Below are 17,813 nucleotides of genomic sequence, written 5' to 3' on the forward strand. Positions count from 1 at the left end.
CAAAGTAAGAGAGGAAGGTATTAATTTGGGAAATGATAAACAGACCATGACAGAAAGGGACAGAGAGTACAGGTCTAAGAGTAAAGCAAATGGTAAGGCTAGAGGTCACAAAAATAATAAAAGGACAAAACTTAAGGCTGTATATCTGAATGCACATAGCATTCAAAACAAAACAGATGAACTAATAGTGCAAATAGAGATAAATAAGTACAATCTAATAACCATTACAGAGACATGGCTACAGGATGGGTTCGATTGGGACCTGAACATAGAAGCATATGTGACTTTTAGAAACGATAGGAAGTTAGGAAAAGGTGGAGGGGTGGCTCTGTTAAGATGACATTAACACAAAAGAGAGGGATGGCCATAGTGCAGAAAACCAGGATATAGAAATAGGTTGGGTAGACATGAGGAATGATAAAGGCAATCTTCGAACCATGGAATAGGATATGAATCAGCTTTTATCACCGCAGTCACCTTTCAATAGTCTGCACACAGTCTTTGTGTTCCATCTGGTTTCGGTACCAGCACAATATGCGAACTCCAGTTACTGCAACTAAATTCAATGATATCATTTTGTAGCATGAAATCAATTTCTTTTTGTATTTGTAATAACTTTGCTGGATTTAATCTACAAGGATGTTGCCTTATTGAAGATGAAACCTGTACAGGGACATTATGTGTACCTAAATGTGTCTTTCGAAATTTATTCCCACAAACAAGTTTGTGTGACTGTAATAGCTTTTCCAAATCACTTTGACACTTGCTTGGAAGGTAACTCAATATTTCATTTACATTTTCAAGTGCTTTCTCATTATCCAGTTTGATTAGAGGAAAATCAATTTCAGAGTCCTTCATTTCTACCTCTTTCTCATCATCCATCATCAATAAAACCTTTTTTTGTTCATCTTCCCTGTCAAAGTACTTTTAAAGTATATTTACATGACAAGCCCTCTGCTTTTTTCTTCTATCTGGAGTATTTATTAAATAATTTACTTCACTCAATTTCTTTTCAATCCTGTAAGGCCCACTAAATCTTACATTTAATGAATCACCTAATACTGGTAACAAAGCTAATACTTTCTCTCCATGAACAAAACTGCGGGCTTTAGCTTTCTTATCTGCCCTCACTTTCATCACTTGCTGTGATATCTTTAAATGTTCCCTAGCCAACTCACATGCTCTATTCAATCTTTCCCTGAAATTTGATGTGTAATCCAAGAGAATAGTTTCTGAATTTTGACCCACCAATTTCTCATGAATTAATTTCAGTGGTCCCCTTACCTCATGACCATAAACTAGTTCAAAAGGGCTAAAACCGGTTGATGCATTAGGAGTGTCTTTAATAGCAAATAACAAGAATGGAATTCCTCCATCCCAATCCTGTGAATAGTCCTGACAGTATGTACTCATCATAGTTTTTAAAACTTGATGCCATCTTTCCAAAGCTCTTTGTGACTCCAGATGATAAGCTATTGACTTAAACTGTTTTTTCCCCATTCATTAGTTCCTTAAACAGCTATGGCATGAAATTTGACCCTTGATCTGATTGTATTTCCTTAGGTAAACCATATCTTGTAAAAAAGATTTACTTAACCAACCCTTCCACAATCTTCTTATTTGTAATATTTCTTAAAAGTATCGCTTCAGGAAACATGGTAGACACATCCATTATTGTTAACAAGTGCCGGTTTCCACTCTTAGTCTTAGGGAGGGGTCCTACACAATCAATCATGACCCTAGTAACAGGTTCTTCAAAAGCTGGTATTGAGATTAAAGGCGCCGGTTTAACCACTGCTTGTGGTTTCCCTGTTACTTGACATGCATAACAGGTTCTATAGAATTTGACTACATCCCTATGCAATTCTGGCCAATAAAAAAACCTCTCTATCTTTTCCTGTGTTTTCCTAATTTCTAAATGTCCCCCATTGGAATTTCATGAGCAATCCTCAGAATCTAATTTCCATACCCCAATGGGATAACAATATGGTGCACCTCCCTCCAGCTTTCATTTGCTGAGACATGATCCAGCCTCCATTTTCTCATTAAAATATCTCCCTTAAGGTAATAACATACTGGGATACATTTTGCTTCTGTTTCTGAATAAACTTTCTGATCTAACTGCTTTAATTGCAAATCATTTTTCTGTGGCTCCACTAACCTCCTTGAGTTAAATACTTCAGCTGAACTGTCCTGTAATCTTTCCTCCTGAACAATGTTATCAAACACAGTGCCAGATAATTGGATTTCAACAACTTCTTCTTGCCATTGAACTGCCTTCCTTCTATCATAAGGTCGGAAGTGGGGATGTTCGTTGATGATTGTACAATGTTCAGCACCATTCCTGACTCCTCAGATACTGAAGCAGTCCATTCTCAAATGCAGCAAGACCTGGACAATATCCAGGATTAGGCTGACAAGTGACAAGTAATATTCGTGCAACACAAGTGTCAGGCAATGATCATCTCCAGCAAGAGAGAATCCAACCATCGCCCCTTGATGTTCAATGGCATCACCATCACCGAATCCCCCAATATCAACATTCTAGGGGTTACCATTGACCAGAAACTGAACTGGATGAGCCTTATAAATACTGTGTCTACAAGAGCAGGTCAGAGGCTAGGAATCATGCGATAATTAACTCACCTCCTGACTCCCCAAAGCCTGTCCATCAACTACAAGGTCCAAGTCAGGAGTGTGATGGAATGCTCCCCACTTGCCAGGATGAGCGCAGCTCCCACAATACTCAAGAAGCTTGACACCGTCCAGGACAAAGCAGCCCGCTTGATAGGCACCACATCCACAAACATTCACTCCCTCCACCACTGATGCATGGTAGCAGCAGTGTGTACCATCTACAAGATGCAATGCAGGAATTCACCAAGGCTCCTTCGACTGCATCTTCCAAACCCACAACCACCACCATCTAGAAGCCAAGCGCAGCAGATAGGTGGGAACACCATCACCTGGAAGTTCCCCTCTAAGTCACTCACCATCCTGAGTGCCACTCCTTCACTGCCTCTGGATCAAAATCCTGGAACTCCCTTCCTAACAGCACTGTGGGTGTAGCTACACCACACAGACTGCAGCGGTTCAATAAGGCAGCTCACCACCACTTCTCAAGGTCAACTAGGGATGGGCAATAAATGCTGGCCCAGCCAGTGAAGCTCACATCCCGTGAATGAATAAATAAAAAAAAAAGAATGCACTGTTGGTATGGTTACTAAATTTGCTGATGACACAAAGGTAGGTAGGAAAGTAAGTTGTGAAGAGGATGTGAGGAGGCTACAAAAGGATATAGATAGGTTAGGTGAGTGGTCAAAGATCTGGCAAATGGAGCATAATGTAGGAAAATGTGAGGTTGTCCATTTTGGCAGGACGAAAAAAAGAAACATATTATCTAAACGGTGAGAGATTGCAGAGCTCCGAGATGCACAGGGATCTGGGTGTCCTAATGAATGAATCGCAAAAGGTTGCTATGCAGGTACAGCAAGTAATTAACAAAGCTAATTGAATGTTATTGTTTATTGTAAAGGGAATTGATACAAGAGTAGGGAGGTTATACTTCAGTTATACAGGGCACTGGCGAGACCACATCAGGAGTACTGTGTACAGTATTGGTCTCCTTATTTAAGGAAAAATGTAAATGCATTAGAAGTGGTTCAGAGAAGGTTTACTATACTAATACCTGGAATGGACAGGTCATCTTATGAGGAAAGGCTAGACAAGTTAGGCTTGTATCTGCTGGAATTTAGAAGTGATGTGACTGAAACATATAAGATCCTTAGGGTTCTTGACATGGTGAATGTGGAAAGGATATTTCCTCTTGTGGGAGAAGCTAAAACCCTGGGTCACTGTTTCAAAATAAGGTGCTGTCGCTTTAGGACAGAGGTGAGGAAAAAAAATACTTCAGATCAATAATTCTTGAATGTACCAACTTATGTTCGCACAGAACTTGGATATTTATTTTCCGCATGATGCCAAAAATTATTTTTATACTTAAAATTGGTTCAAAACATGCTTAAATTAGTGAAATAAACTTTAAACTAAGACTCAATAGACAGAAATTTTAAACTCTGAACAACATAATTTCCTGAACACATGAAGGTTTTTTCTATTTCATGAACATACTGAACCTTGATATACCCTCTTTGAGTGAGTTTTCTTAATTAGTTTTATTGAATTTCAGAATAGTTTTATTCTGTGGTTCCCCACAGGGAGCTGGGTTACGTGTTAGTGCATTTATGGTTCAGCTCACTTCATTTGAAAAAATTAACTTTCTTAATAATGAGCATTTTCAATGCATCTACCTGGAGAGAATTTGCACCTGGATACCAAGGTTACAAATAACTGTTCCAATTACATTGAAGCACCTGGCATGCTAAATCAGAGAAAAATTGTACTGTTGTTTGCAATGAATTGCGGCTACTTCTTAAAAAAAACCTTTTCCTTTTCTTTTACAGTCAAACCTGCAGCCGCAGTGAAATCAGAGAAAGGTATGAAAAATGATTATTATGACCTTGTTTTCTTATAACTCAAGCGCTTGTACCTTCGATTATTCTAACGTACAAATTCTTAGAACCTAAACTGTAGTAAATGAAATAGATTCCACACAACTGTACAAGATATACTTCAAGTACTTTGAGGCTTATATTGCTTAAGAATGTTGTACACAGGAATTGATGTAACAACATCAGGGAAATATCTTTACACCTAAAGCCAAAATAATAGCATCAATATTTCAAATACATAATATGCATTGAATTTCCCTGTCATCTACAACCAACTATTCTGCTTCAAAGAAAATTAATTAGCACCATAGACACAAGACATCTCCCTGTGTCAATAAAGTGTAATTGCTTTTGTTGCAACATATAAACAGCATATATTATAAAATAACAGCTCCAGCTCTCTGGGACCAAGTTAAAAATTCTTAAACTAACTCACAATGGTGTATATTTCAGGAGGCAATAATCCCCAAAGTGTTGTGAGAGAACAAACTCATTTTCTTACAACATCCACCAGAGGGAATGCCTGCATAACATTGGTTAGGCACCAATTAGTGTACTGTTTGAAGTTTTTTGGAACCTTATTATAGAGCGAGAATTAAAACCATAGAGAGTATGTAGTGTAGATTCAGCAGGATGATACCAAGGATGGGGAACAATAATTATGAGGTGATACTTGAAACACTGGGACTGCATTGGAGCAGAGAAGGCTAAAAGAATATTGATTGGGGTTTGAAAATTACAGTGAAGTGGAAAGACAATTTCTTCTTTGAGGGATCAGTAATAAAGAATCATCAATCTATAATTATGGGTAGGAGTGAGGAGCGAAGTTAGGAGACATTTCTTTATACAGTGGGCTGTTGGATAGAGCATGAATGTTTTGCCAAAAACATTGGATGAGCTAGGAAGCAATAACACTTTTTAAGGGAAGGTTAGATAAATATTTGAAACAGAAGAAGATACAAGGTTATAGGGACTGAGCGGGCAGTGAGATTGATTTAGCATGGACCAATAAATAGAATATGGAATAATGGACTGAATGCGCTTTTCTGTGCTATAAAAATCAATGGTTCTATGGTATTCTACAATAACACTTCTTGAACACTACTATGTTAGGATATATGCATTTTATTTTTTTTAAACCTAAGATTGTATGCCTTTTGGCAAAATGTAGTATAGGGTATAATTCTAAATTCTGATAGTGTGTTTAACTACACCTTCCTCTAAATCTGTTGTGCAAATCCAAAGTCAGGGTTTGACCTGACACTGGAGAGAAAAGTTATGAGATCTTCTGGAGTGGATAGTCACACTGCAGCAATGTGACACTGATAATTCTATGGACATTGATAATTAGATAATCCTAATAAGTTATGTAACTAGTTTAGAAAGTTCCCATGACATCCTTTAACCTTGGTGTTTATATTCGATAGACACACCTCTCTGTACTGTGTGTACATTTTAACTGCTGGGTGAGGAACTCTGCATGTGCATAACCAGTTCCAGTTAGACAATGTAAGTAGATCAAAGGCAAATACTGCAGACGCTGGAAGTCTGAAATACAAACAGAAAATACTGGAGGCCAGGCAGTACTGATGGAGAACTGGACTCCAAGAATTAAATTATGAGGAGAGATTACATAAAATAGGATTGTAATTTAGAAGGTTGAGGAGTGACTTTATCAATGTTTTCAAGATTTTAACATGAACAGGTAGGGTAGAAAAAAACTATTTCTCTGGTTGGAGAGCTTAGGACTAGGAGGTATAATCTAAACGTTAGAGCCAGACGTTTCAGGGGTGACATTAGAAAATGCTTTTACATGCAAAGGATGGTCAAAATTTGGAACTCTTCTGCAAATGGAAATTGATGCTGGATCAATTATTAATTTTCATTCTGAGTTTGATCAATTTTTCTTAACCAAAGGTATTAAGGGATAAAGGGCAAAGGCAGATATATGGAGTTAAGTCACAAATGAATGATGAACAGGCTTGGGGGCTAAATGACATACGCCAGTTCATATTTCCCAGGAATTAAATGGGACTATTACATCAGATTACAATCCTGAAGTAAGCGTGGGATTGCGGCTCAGTGGAAATTTGGTTACTGTAGACCCATCGCTGTATTAGCAACAGAGCAAATTTACCACAGAAACAAAACTGTTAAAACAATTGTTTTAAAAAGAAGTCTGACACATGCGTTACAATTAAATCCTCTGCACTCCACACTACGCTAAATGAAGTCAAACATCCTCACAAACATCAGGGGAAAATTTTTACCCCCATCGGGGGGGTTGTGTGGGGGTGGGCGGGGCGGGAGCAAACCCGATTGGCACCCCTGATTGGGGTCATGCCACTATTTTATGTGGACATTTAAGGCCCGCCCATCGTGAAGCTCACCCAGGAGCGTTGTGCGGGCGGAGAGGATTCCCTGAGTTGTTCCCTGCGCTGTTTCACGCATGCGCGCGGAAGAGCATAGAAATCTCCCTGCACAGAGGTGTCTCAGGGAGATTAGTTTGATATGTGTAAATTTAAATAAAGAAGAAAAAAACCTTTTAAAACATGTCCCCTCATGTGACACTGTCACATGAGCTGGGACATGTCAAAGAATGAATGTAAACATTTTTATTAGATTTTAAAACACTTCATGAAACTTCATCCCGCCCGTGGATGAGGTTTCATAAAAAATGCGAAGGTCTCCTGAGCTCTTCGCCTGCCTGTCAACCTTAAGGTTGGACGGGCAGCTCATTTAATTGAGTTAATTAGGTTTTAAATTACCTTTATAGGCCTTTGACAGTTTGGCGGGCATGCAGTCGACTGGGCTGAAAATATAAATGAAGTGCGGTGATGTCGGGAAGCCCGCCCGATATCACTGCGCGTCATTTTACGCATTGGCGAGCGGGCCCAGCCCCAGCTCGCCGACCGGAGAATTCAGCCCCAGGGGTCGGATTTTCCCTTTTGAGGCAGGATTTATGAGTCGGGCCATTTCCTGATGTTGTGATCCTGCTTCTTGCCTGGCCTATCCAGGCTGCCATGGTGGGGTGGGGGGATTGGGCAAGAGTCAGCTGCCTCCTGAAGCAAGCCTGAGGTGGAAACGGAGGCAGGTGGATGCCAAGTTGGGCAGGTTAAAAGGCCTGCCTTCATTTGCTGGGACACCGGCCCAGTTTGCTAGATAAGTATGAGGCCCCTGAACCCTTCACTCCCATACCCCTTCCAAATCCCCCATACACTCATTCCCCCATGCCCCTCTTATAACCTCTCACAATCCATACTGCTCCATGTCTGCATACCCCCTCACCCCCATACCCCCTCACACCATGCCTCCTTCATACACCCCCATACCCCTCCATGCCCTCATGCTCCCCCAAAGCCCCCCACCTCATTTCCCTGCATAGCCCCTCATCCCCTCACCCTCCCACGCCCACTCCATACCCCTCACCACCTCACCTTATGTCTCCCTTATTCCCAAAACCCCCCTCACCACTCTCTGCTTACTTACCTAGAATCCATGAAGTACAACTCATGAGCCCTATAATAACATTGGAAAAGCTTTGAGATACTCATAAAACTGTCAAAACTGCACAGAGTGCTGCTTGAGGCATAGAGTGTCAAGCTGAGAGTTTGGTGAGTGAGGGATTTTTAACGGTTAATCTTTCTCTCAAGTCTAGTTTTTATTTACATTTAGCAATTAACTAAAAATTGCAGTTTAAAATGACTGTTTAAGAGGTGAGTTACATTTCTTCAAGGTTTAAACATGGATTTACAGTCTCTCTGAGAGTACCTGTAGCTAGTTAAATAGGTACCTAGCTTAAACTGGTTCCTGAGCTTTAGCAGAGCTTGACTCATCATTGTTTTTCAGAAAGTATAAATACAGGGCCACTTGAGTGATGCTTGGTCTGCACTGATTGCTGATTGAGGCACAGAGTGTCAAGATGGGAATTTGGTGAGTGAAGGAGTTTGGTGAAGAGGGGAACTATGAATTAATTAAGAAAAATAAATGTAATCAATACAATAAAGATGGCAGTATGGATGATGTGTCACAGCTGCAGCATGTGGATACTCCTGGATGCTATTGCAATCCATGGGAACCACAGCTGTAGTAAATGTCTGTGGCTTGAGGAGCTTCGGCTTGGACTCATTGAGCTGGAGGCCAAGCTGCAGACATTGCAACGCATCAGGGAGGGGGAAAGTTACATGGACATTTTGTTCCACAAGGCAGTCACACCCCATAGGTTAGTGTCATCAGCTTTGATCAGTGGTCAGGGACAGGAGGGCGTGACTGTGAGACAATCAGTTAAGGGGATCGACAATTTAGAAGCAGAGGAGCCTCAGCCCTTGCAATTGAGCATCAAGATCAAAGTTCTTGCAGCTTGGATGGACAAGCCCAAGGGTTGTGGTGTGCATGAGCAGGCTGACCATGGCACCGTGGTACAGGATGCCATTCAAATGGGAGGAGTTTAAAGGAATGTAATGGTAGTGGGGCACAGTACAGTCAGGGGATAGATACTGTTCTCTGCAGCTGCAAGTGAGAATTCAGAAGGCTGTGGTGCCTGCCCAAAGCCAGCATTTGGGACACCTGCTCAGGGCTGGAGAGGAACCTGCAGTTGGGGGGAGGGCCTAGTTGTCATAGTCCATGTGGGCACCAATGACATAGGTAAGACTAGGAAAGAGGTGGGGAGCATGAGAGGCTTGGCACCAAATTAAAAAGCAGATTCTCAAAGGTAATAATCTCTGGATTATTGCCTGAGCCACATACAAATTGGCATTGGGTAAATATGTTTAGAGAGATGAATGCATGGCTCAAAGACTGATATGGGAGAAGTGGGTTCTGGTTCGTGGGGCACTGGCACCAGTACTGGGGAAAGTGGGGGCTGTACCGTTGGGACAGACTTCACCTGAACCGTGCCTGGACCAGTGTTATAGTGAATCATATAATTTGGGAAGTAGGGATAGTTTTGAACTAAATAAAGGGGGGAAGGGATCATGTGGAGGAAGATTGAGTAAATTAGAGGGAAATGATGAGGCAATAGGTTAAGATGGCAATAAAGATAATGAGAGTTTGGCAGGAAGGGACAGTGATTGCAAAGTTAAGAGTGTGAGGAAAGGCTGGACAGGTTAGGCTTGTATCCATTGGAATTTAGAAGAATAGGAGGTGACTTAATTGAAACCTTTAAGATCCTGAGGGATCTTGACAGAGTAGATGTGGAGAGGATGTTTTCTCTTGTGGGAGAATCTAGAACTAGGGGTCACTGTTTGAAAATAAGGGGTTGTTTATTTAAGAGAGATGATGAGGAGAATTTTTTTCTCTCAAAGGGTTGTGAGTCTTTGGAATTCTCGATCCCAAAAGGCGGTGGAAGCAGAGTCTTTGAACATTCTTAAGGCAGAGCTAGATAGATTCTTGATTAACAAGCGGGTGAAAGGTTATTGGGGGTAGGCAGGAATGTGGGGTTGAGGTTACATTCAGATCAGCCATGATCTTATTGAATGGTGGAGCAGGCTCGAGGGGGCCGAGTGGCCTACTCCTGCTCCTAATCCGTATGTTTGTACGTATGTTTGTATGCCAGCAGGTAGGGCCAGAGTTTACAAAAATATTTTAAAAAACTGAATTAAAGGCTCAGTATCTGAATGCCCACAGCATTCACAATAAAACAGATGAATTGTCAGCTCAAATAGAAATTCATATGTATGACCTGATAACCATTACAGAGATGTGGCTACATTAAAACCAAAGCTGAGACCTCAATATCCAAGGGTATGTGACATTCAGAAAGGATAGGCAGCTAGGCAAAGGTGGTAGGGTAGCTCTGTTAATTAAGGAAGGCATTAGTACTGTAGTGAGAGATGAAAGATCAAGATGTAGAATCAGTTTGGGTGGAACTAAGAAACAGCAAGGGGCAGAAAACATTGGTGGGAGTTGTTTACAGGCCACCAAGCAGCAGTTGTAATGTAAATTACAGCAAACATCATGAAATTAGAGGTGTGTGTAACGAGGGTAACACTGTAATCATGGGAGATTTCAATCTACATATACACTGGGTGAACCTTATTGGTACTAATGTTGTGGAGGACAAATTCTTGGAATGTATACAAGGTGGTGTTCTAGAGCAGTATGTTGAGGAACCAGCTAGGGAACAGGTTGTTTTAGATTTAGTTTAATGAAAAAGGGCTAATTAATAATCTTGCTGTAAAGGAGCCTTTAGGTAAGAGTGACCATAATATGATAGAATGTTACATTAAGTTTGAAAATGATATAGTACAATGAGAAACTAGGGTCATAAATTTAAACAAAGAAAACTATGGAGGTATAACGGGAAAATTGCTGTGGTGGACTGGGAAACTACTTTAAAAGGTATGATAGTTGACAGGCAATGGCTAACATTTAAAGAACTAATACATCATTTCCAAAAAAATTTAATCCTTTAATGCACAAAAACCCAGCAAGGAAAGTGTTCCAACCGTGGCTAACGAAAGAAATCAAGGATTGTATTAGATCAAAGGAAGAGGTGTATAAAGTTGTCCAGAAATGGTAAGCCTGAGGATTGGGACCATTTTAGAATTCTGCAAAGGAGGACCAAAAAAAAACATTATGAAAGGGAAAATAGAATATGAGAGTAAACTAGCAAGAAACATAAATATGGACTGTAAAAGTTTCTATGGGCAGAATTTTCTGTCTGACGTGCGGGTGGGGGGGGGGGGTGGGGGAGGTGGGTGGGGGTGGCGCGCCCCACACGCCCGCGTGTAAAATGATGCGCGGTGACATCGGGCGAGTGTCCCGACGCCACCGCGATATTTCACGGGGCGGGTTCGTAATGAACTCCGATGCCTGCCCGGCATTAATTAACGGGCCACTTAAGGCCCTTTAGTGCTCAATCGACCCCAATTTTTCGGCGCTCGTGCAATCTTCGGGTCGGTTCACGGGCACAACGGGCAGGCGGCCAGGATACATTTGTATTAACCTCATCCACGGGCGGGGTAAGAGGGCTCAGTGGGGTCTTGAATCTGCTCTGTGAAATATTTATTGTTGAAAGTTTTTCAAACTTGTCTGTGATCTGCAGTACTTTAGAACGCACCCCAGCTGCTTTTTCTGGACTCTTAACCTTCAGGTCAGCACTCTGCAGTGAGGAATCTTTTCCGGGCCTGCAGGTTTCAGGAAGCCTTCCCTTAGCCTGAGTATGGGAGCTGACCTGTCCACTGGAGGCAGCTCCTCTGAGGAGGAAGGGAGGGCTAGAAGGGGGAGGTTGCCTGGAGTGCACAATCAGCCTCCAGGGGAGTGACCTTTGGGAGGACAGGCGAAGGCACAAGGGGTTCAGGGCCAAGAGGTAGTCCAAGGTGGACGGGGCCGCAAAAGATGCCACTATCCTGCTGCCAGTGTATACAGGTGGCGAAGCACCTCAATATGTCTGAGGTGCAGTGCCAAAGGAGGCTCCGTCTCTCAGGGGAGACAGTCAACTATATCTGTCAGATGATTGGGCCTGAGATCTCCACTAACTGTGTGGGTGGACACCCCATGCCAGTGGCTCTGAAGGTCACAGCTGCCCTCAACTTCTATGCCCCTGGCTCTTACCAGGGCTCAGTGGGTGATCTTTGCAGTGTCTTCCAATCAGCTGTCCACACTTGTGTCAAGCAGGTCACAGACGCTCTGTTCAGGTGTGCATTGACCGTCATCCATTTCCGTTGGGACCAAGCAAGTTAGACACAGCGAGCCAGAGGCTTCGCGGCGATTGCTGGCTTCTCCCGCGTCCAGGGTACAATAGACTGTACACCCCAGGACATTGATAGTGGGGGATTCAGTGATGGTAATGCGATTAAATGTCAAGGGGTGATGGTTAGATTCTCTCTTGCTGGAGATGGTCATTGCCTGGCACTTTTGTGGCATGGATGTTACTTGTCACTTGTCAGTCCAAGCCTGAATATTGTCTGCATTTGGTGCTTTTGGACATGGACTGCTTCAGTATCTGAGGGGTTGCGAATGGTGCTGAATATCGTGCGATCATCAGCGAATTTTCCCTCTTCTGACCTTATGATTGTAGCAAAACTGGAGTCAATGGGAATAAGGGGGAAAACTCTCCACTGGTTGGAGTCATACCTAGCTCAAAGGAAGATGGTCAATCATCTCAGTTCCAGGACATCACTGCAGGAGTTCCTCAGGGTAGTGCTTTAGGCCCAACCATCTTCAGCTGTTTCATCAATGAGCTTCCTTCCATCTTAAGGTCAGAATTGGGAATGTTCGCTGATGATTGCACAATGTTCAGCACCATTGGCAACTCCTCAGACACTGAAGCAGTCCATGTCCAAATGCAGCAAGACCTGGACAATATCCAGGCTTGGGTTGACAAGTGGCAAGTAACATTCGCGCCACACGAGTGTCAGACAATGTCCATCTCCAGCAAGGGAGAATCTAACCATCGACTCTTGACATTCAATGGCATTACCATCGCTGAATCGCCAACTATCAACACCCAAGGGATTACCATTGACCAGAAACTGAACTGGACTAGCCATATAAATATTGTGGCTTCAAGAGCAGTTCAGAGCCCGGGAAATCTGCACCAAGTAACTAGCCTCCTGACTCCCCAAAGCTGTCCACAATCCACAAGGCATGAGACAGGAGTGTGATGGAATACTCTCCACATCCCTGATGAGTGCAGCTCCAACAACGCTGAAGAAGCTGGTCAACGTCCAGGACAAAGCAGCCAGCTTGATTGGCACCCCATTTCCAAACGTTCACTCCCTCCACCACTGGCACACAGTGGCAGCAGTGTGTACCATCTACAAGGTGCACTGCAGAAACTCACCAAGGCTCCTTAGAAAGCAACTTCCAAACCCAAGACCAGTACTATCTAGAAAGACAAGGGCAGCAGATAGATGGGAAGACAACCACCTGAAAGTTCCCTTCCAAGCCACTCAACATCCTGACTTGGAAATATACTGCCCTTCCTTCTCTGTTGCTGGGTCAAAATCCTGAAACTCCCTCCCTAACAGCACTGTGGGTATACCTACACCACATGGACTGCAGTGGTTCAAGAAGGCAGCTCACCACCATCTTCTCAAGGGCAATTAGGGATGGGCAATAAACCCTGGCCAAGCAAGCGAAGCCCACATCCTGAGAATGAATATAAAAAGATCATTGATGAAGCAGCTGAAGATGGTTAGGCCTAGGACACTACCCTGAGGAACTCCTGCAGTGATATCCTGGAACTGAGATTATTGACCTCCAACAACACAACCATCTTACTTTGTACTAGGTATGACTCCAACCAGCAGAAAGTTTTCCCCTTGATTTCCATTGACTCCAGTTTTGCTAGGGCTCCTTGATGCCACATCAAATGCTGCCTTGATGTCAAGGGCAGTCACTCTCACCTTACCTCTGAGTTCAGTTCTTTTGCCCATATTTGAACCAAGGCTATAATGAGGTCAGAAGCTGAGTGACCATGGCAGAACCCAAACTGAGCATCAGTGAGCAGGCTGTTGCTAAGCAAGCGTCACTTGATAGCACTGCTCATGACACTTTTTGTCACTTTACTGATAATCGAGAGTAAACTGATGGGGCAATAATTGGCCAGGTTGGATTTGTTCTGCTTTTTGTGTACAGGACGTAGCTAGGCAATTTTCCACATAGCCGGGTAGATGCCAGTGTTGTTGCTGTACTGGAACAGCTTGGTTGGTGATGTGACAAGTTCTAGAGCACAAGTCTTCAATACTTTTGCCAGAATATTGTCAATGCCTATAGCTTTTTCAGTAACCAGTGCCTTCAACCGTTTCTTGATATCATGTAGAGTGAATAAAATTGGCTGAAGATGAACATCAGTGATTCTAGGGACCTCTGGAGGAGGCCGAGATAGATCTTCCACTCGGCACTTCTGGCTGAAGATTGTTGCGAATGCTTCAGCCTTAGCTCTTGTATTGATGTGTTGGGCTCCCTCATCATTGAGGATGGGGGTATTTGTGGACCCTCCTCCTCCAGTGAGTTGTTTAATTGTCCACCACCATTCTCGACTGTATGTAGCAGGACTGCAGAGCTTATATCTGATCCATTGACTGTGGAATAATTTATCTCTATCACTTGCTGCTTATGGTGTTTGGCAGGCAAGTAATCCTGTGTTGTAGCTTCACCAGGCTGACACCCCATTATTAGTTATGCCTGGTGCTGCTCCTGGCATGCCCTCCTGCACTCTTTATTGAACCAAGGTTGTCCCCCTCACTTTGTGGCAATGGTAGAGCAGGGGATAAGCTGAGCCATGAGGTTACGGATTGTGGTTGAGTATAATTCTGCTGCTGCTGATGGTCTACAGTGCCTCATGGATGCCCAGTCTTGACTTGCTAGATCTATTTGAAATCTATCCCATTTAGCACGGTGGTAGTGCCGTACAACACGATGGAGGATATCCTCAATGTGAAGGCGGGACTTAATCTCCACAAAGACTGTGAGGTGATCACTCCTACCGATACTGTCATTGACAGATGCATCTGTGAGAGGCATGTTGGTGAGTGTTATGACCCCAGCTGAAGTTACCCTTGGACAAGCCTGATCCCAGGGTGGAACCCAGCTTGATAGATCCTAACTATTACTTGTTTGTTTAGAAACCTGGAGAGTAGCTACTGAACAGAGTCACAGGAGTCAGCTGATAAACTTTTAACAAAAGAATAAAACATTTATTCAACAAGAAAAGATTAACTATTTTATAATACGTATTCACTCACAACTGTACCTTTACAGATATATACAGATTTGTAAGGATAAAACAAGTTACAAAAGCAATCTTATATCTTAATGTTCACAGTAAGTACACAGTCCATGTGTCCATTTTGAATCTGTGGAATTCTTTACTGCAGAGGGCTGTAGAGGCTGGGTCTTTAAGTATATTCAAGGCTGAGATGGACAGATTTTTAATCAGTGAGGGAATCAAGGCTTATTGGTAAAAGGCAGGAAAGTGGAATTGAGGATTATCAGATCAGCCATGATCTCATTGAATGGTGGAGCAGACCCGATGGGCCGAATGGCCTAATCCTGCACCTACATCTTATGGTCTTATGGTAAACCAATAGCACCCTGTGGTCAGACACACCACACTCTGAAACCAAGTGACAGATGCCAAGTCAACCAGATGCTGTGCATCTCTCCTCAACTCCCCCCAGATGCTTGTCACACTGTGAGCCAATCAGTCTCACTGCATCCTGTCTTTCACACAAGGGTTTCTAATCTCCACACTCCAAGAACCTGCTTTGGAATCTTCTCCCAAACTGACGCTTTCTCTCAGATGCCTCCTGCAAGAGTTCACCTCCACGGTTTCAAACTCTCCTTCTGATGTTCCCCTCCCCTGGATCACCACATGCATTCAAACTGTCTTCCATGCACTCTCTGTCACCAACTCAGCAGTCAACAGTACCACTGCTTCACATGCCCATAGCAAAGAGTTACAGACCTTCAGTTGTCTCTTTGGACCTTCTTGCCTCTTGCAAGCTGTTCTCGCTTAAAAACTGTTTTCTGCAGTTTGGAACCTTAAACTTGAAAGTTGGAGCTTTTCTCTGCCCTTCACACTTAACTTCACTTAGCAGGCCCTTTTCCAGGTTCCTGTTCTTCCTTTGACCAGAAGATCTTCTTTGGACTTTCCCTTCTTACACTCCGCTGAATGTTAGGGTTTTTCTTTAGCTCGGGACTTGCTATCTGTCCCTTCTAGGTGCCAGTCTCTCTCTAAAAGCTACTTTCAACCAATTTTAGCTTGAAGCTGGCTATCTGCCCCTTTTAGGTGGCTTTTGTTTGACAGCTATCTTCAAACCAACTGAACTACAACAACTTCCAAAATAAACTGCTGTTTCTCCTGTGTATGTGTGTCTGTGGGAGGGACCTATCTCTCTGGACCCCTGTTGCCAGGCAACAGCCCAATTTTCTCCCATTGTTTGTTTAACTTAGCTGCAACAGTCAAAGAAACCTCATTAGAAATGCAAGAACCCTTTTAAAGTGAACCTAAAACTCAGTTTGACCTTTGTTAACACACAGATACAGAAATACAAATCAAACTTAAACTTTAATGCTAAAAATCATTCTGAACAACTACAAATACCAATATAACTTACTTAAACTATCTCTATTTCCTAACAGTGAGGATGAGGTCAAATATGTTTTTGCCTCTTGTTGGCTCCCTCACCACCTGCTGCAGACCCAGTCTAGCAGCTACGTCCTTTAGGAGTCAACCAGCTCCGTCTGTGGTGGTGCTACTGAGCTACTCTTGGTGATGGACATTGAAGTCCCCCATCCAGAGTACATTCTGCGCCCTTGCCAACCTCAGTGCCTCCTCCAAGCGATGTTCAACATGGAGGAGTACTGATTCATCAGCTGACAGGGGGCGGTATGTGGTAATCAGCAGAGGTTTCCTGGCCCATGTCTGACCTGATGCCATGAGACTTCATTGGGTCCGGATTCAAAGTTGGGGACTCCCAGGGCAACTCCTTCCCGACTGTATACCACTGTGCCGCCACCTCTGCTGGGTCTGTCCTGTCGGTGGGACAGGACATGCCCTGCGATGGTGATGGTGGTGTCTATGGCATGATCTGTAAGGTATAATTCCATGAGGATGACCATGCCAGGCTGTTGCTTGACTAGTCTGTGAGACAGCTCTCCCAATTTTGGCACAAGCCTTCCGATGTTAGTAAGGAGGACTTTGCAGGGTTGACAGGGCTGGGTTTGCCATTGTCATTTTCGGTGCCTAGGCCGATGCCGGGTGGTCCATCCGGTTTCATTCCTTTTTATTGGCTGTTTAGCAGTTTGATATAACTCAGAGGCTTGCTAGGCCATTTCAGAGGGTATTTAAGAGCCAAGCACATTACTGTGGATCTGGAGTCACATGTAGGCCAGACCAGGTGAGGACTGCAAATTTCCTTCCCTAAAGGGCATTAGTGAACCAGATGGGTGTTTACTACAATTGACAATGGTTTTATGGTCAGCATTAGACTTCTAATTCCAGATTTTTATTGAGTTCAGATTCCACCATCTGCCCCGGTGGGATTCAAACCCAGGCCCCCAGAGGATTACCCTGGGTCTCTGGATTACCAGTCCATTGATAATACCACTATGCTTCTACCTCCCCCGCAGCATCTGCAGTTGCCAAACAGAAAGAAGCCAAAGTTGCTAACAGAAATGCACAGAAAATATAGAGCATTTTTTGACCACATGTTAAAAGGATACCACCAGTAAGAAAAAACTGATTGACATACCATGGAGCAGAATTTTACGCCCCATAGGCGGGCATGCGCCCCACTTGGTCGGGCATAAAATCGTGCAAGATGACATCAGGGGAGCGCCCCGATATCATCG

The 17,813-nt window shown here is 43.2% G+C and overlaps 1 protein-coding gene across 1 annotated transcript in view; it reads left to right on the top strand.

Annotated features, from left to right (window-relative positions):
• The window catches only part of trdn (triadin), a 565,816-nt gene that overhangs the window by 345,147 nt on the left and 202,856 nt on the right, over positions 1 to 17,813 (top strand). Inside the window, exon 20 of the mRNA XM_078542852.1 lies at positions 4,464 to 4,496. Coding sequence (XP_078398978.1) covers positions 4,464 to 4,496 — 33 coding nt within the window. The remainder of the gene's footprint in view (positions 1 to 4,463; positions 4,497 to 17,813) is intronic.

This window comes from Cetorhinus maximus, chromosome 5 (assembly GCF_964194155.1).
Source record: "Cetorhinus maximus chromosome 5, sCetMax3.hap1.1, whole genome shotgun sequence".
NCBI lineage: Eukaryota > Metazoa > Chordata > Chondrichthyes > Lamniformes > Cetorhinidae > Cetorhinus > Cetorhinus maximus.